Genomic DNA, 2,326 nt, shown 5'->3' on the forward strand with positions numbered 1-2,326 from the left:
TGCTTTCATTAGTCACCATGAAGAATGCTCCAAATAATAAATTTTATGAGTACCTCATGATATGGAAAAATAATTCATAGAGGTCAATGGAAATAAAAACTTTAAAATGTACATACAGAGGTCATTCTAATTTTCTTTTATTCCTATATGAGAAATCACTTTATAAATTTCCTCTAGTGAATGTCTTAAAATGTCTTCTAAAAATACACTATTCAGTAGGATGGCATAAAATTTACTAGAACTCTAAGAGGAACATTTCTCATCCACATTTCTAAGCTGTGACCCAGCAATGACAATGAATCACATCTTGTGACACCATTAAACACTGGAGAGCCAATGGGGAAAAAAGGGAATGCAATTGTTTCTTTTCCCAAAGGTTTGATATCTGTGGGATAAGATTCTAGTGGGATGTCATTATTATCATTTGTTCCTAATAAGATGTTAGCAGTAATAATCCAGGATATAAAATCACCATATCAAATCAGCTGAGCTCAACATAGCATCAACTGCACAGAGATCAGGACCAGTGACTCAGTATTATTGCTACGGACACTTTTGGGCTTAAACCACCTGAGTACCAAGGAGGCCTGCAAGGTTAGTGCTCAGAACGATCCTATGTTTATTAAATATAATCTTCGTACATTGCTACTACACCAAATAAAGTATTACACCAGTTGACAGGCACGGTATATACAATGCTATGTCTATATATCTATGCTTATATGTATACATACACAAACACATATACATGTACACATATAAACTAAAGAAAAGAGAACCAAAATAACAGGAGTAATGCTCATTGTGTAGACTTAAAAACTCTAAAACTGAAGTTTTCATTGAAGTGTTGCAAATTATCTCAATTACAGGGTTTTTAAGTCTAATATTCCTTGACTTCTTCAAACAATCATTATTCCAGAAGCACAAAAAAATCAACTGTTCCTTGTATTATGAATCTCTTCTTTGGAGAAATAAATAATGATCTCCACAAAATTACCTTTCTAGACACACATGCACACACAGTGTTTATACAGTCACATGAAGGCACACTCATTTTGGCTTTTTTGAACTTAGAACCTGCTCAGAGGATAATGGACCCTGGAAATCACACCACAGTGACTGAGTTCTTCTTGGCTGGACTAACAGGACGTCCTGAACTCCAGCTACCTCTCTTCCTCCTCTTCCTAGGAATCTATGTAGTCACGGTGGTTGGAAACCTGGGCATGATCACGCTGATAGGGTTCAGTTCTCACCTGCACACCCCCATGTACTATTTCCTCAGCAGCCTGTCCTTCATTGATTTTTCTCAATCCACTATTGTTACCCCTAAAATGTTGGTGAACTTTGTGACAGAAAAGAACATCATCTCCTACCCTGAATGCATGATTCAGCTTTATTTCTTCATCATTTTTGCTATTGCAGAGTGTCACATGTTAGCTGTAATGGCCTATGACCGCTATGTTGCCATCTGTAAACCCTTGCTTTATAATGTCATCATGACTCCTCAGATCTGCTTCCTGCTCACAATGGGAGTTTATATTTTGGGCATCATTGGGTCAACAATCCACACAGGCTTTATGTTGAGACTCCTATTTTGCAAGGTCGATGTGGTTAACCATTATTTCTGTGACCTCTTTCCACTCCTGGAGCTATCCTGTTCCAGCATCTACATCAATGAATTATTGGTTCTAGTCTTGAGTGCATTTAACATCCTGTTTCCTGCCTTAACCATCCTTGCTTCCTACATCTTCATCCTCTCCAGCATCCTCTGTATCCGTTCCACTGAGGGCAGGTCCAAAGCCTTCAGCACCTGCAGTTCCCACATCTCAGCTGTTTCTATTTTCTTTGGATCTGGTGCATTCATGTACTTGCAGCCATCTTCAGTGAGCTCCATGGATCAAGGCAAAGTGTCTTCTATATTTTATACTATCATTGTACCTATGCTGAATCCCATGATCTACAGTCTGCGTAATAAGGATGTCAAGTATGCCGTGAAGAAAATTCTGGACTGTAGTAAAAATTAGTGAAAAAATAAGTATCAAAATGTTGTATCAGACAGAGACTTTAGTTTGATATGTCATGTCAGTTTTGTAGTCAAATATTGGAAATTCAGTAGTATTTCACTTTATAGAACATCTTCAAAATGTCAATGAGGTTACTTCCTTTGGACTATTAGTGACCAGGCGTACAGAAATTCTAAGAAGAAATGCAAAACTAATTGGGATTTAAGCAACAATAATTTTTAAGACATATAAACAGTAAGATAGGCATGATAATATGTTAAAGATACTAATGATGACAGTCAGCTGTATTATACAGCTTTTGT

The 2,326-nt window shown here is 37.0% G+C and overlaps 1 protein-coding gene across 1 annotated transcript; it reads left to right on the top strand.

The window, feature by feature from the left end:
- Positions 1-1,061: 1,061 nt before the first annotated feature.
- Positions 1,062-2,024, top strand: LOC119239914 (putative olfactory receptor 8G3). Its single transcript, XM_037504306.1, has one exon. It carries the CDS (start codon positions 1,092-1,094, stop codon positions 2,022-2,024), a length of 933 nt encoding a protein of 310 aa, XP_037360203.1. The 5' UTR covers positions 1,062-1,091.
- Positions 2,025-2,326: the final 302 nt, after the last annotated feature.

This window comes from Talpa occidentalis, unplaced genomic scaffold (genome assembly GCF_014898055.3).
Source record: "Talpa occidentalis isolate TD23 unplaced genomic scaffold, MPIMG_talOcc4v2.1 talOcc4.12, whole genome shotgun sequence".
Lineage (NCBI taxonomy): Eukaryota > Metazoa > Chordata > Mammalia > Eulipotyphla > Talpidae > Talpa > Talpa occidentalis.

What these genes read in the sequence shown, in the direction of transcription:
- LOC119239914 (XM_037504306.1), top strand. Translation starts at nt 1,092, where the DNA reads ATGGACCCTGGAAATCACACCACAGTGACTGAGTTCTTCTTGGCTGGA.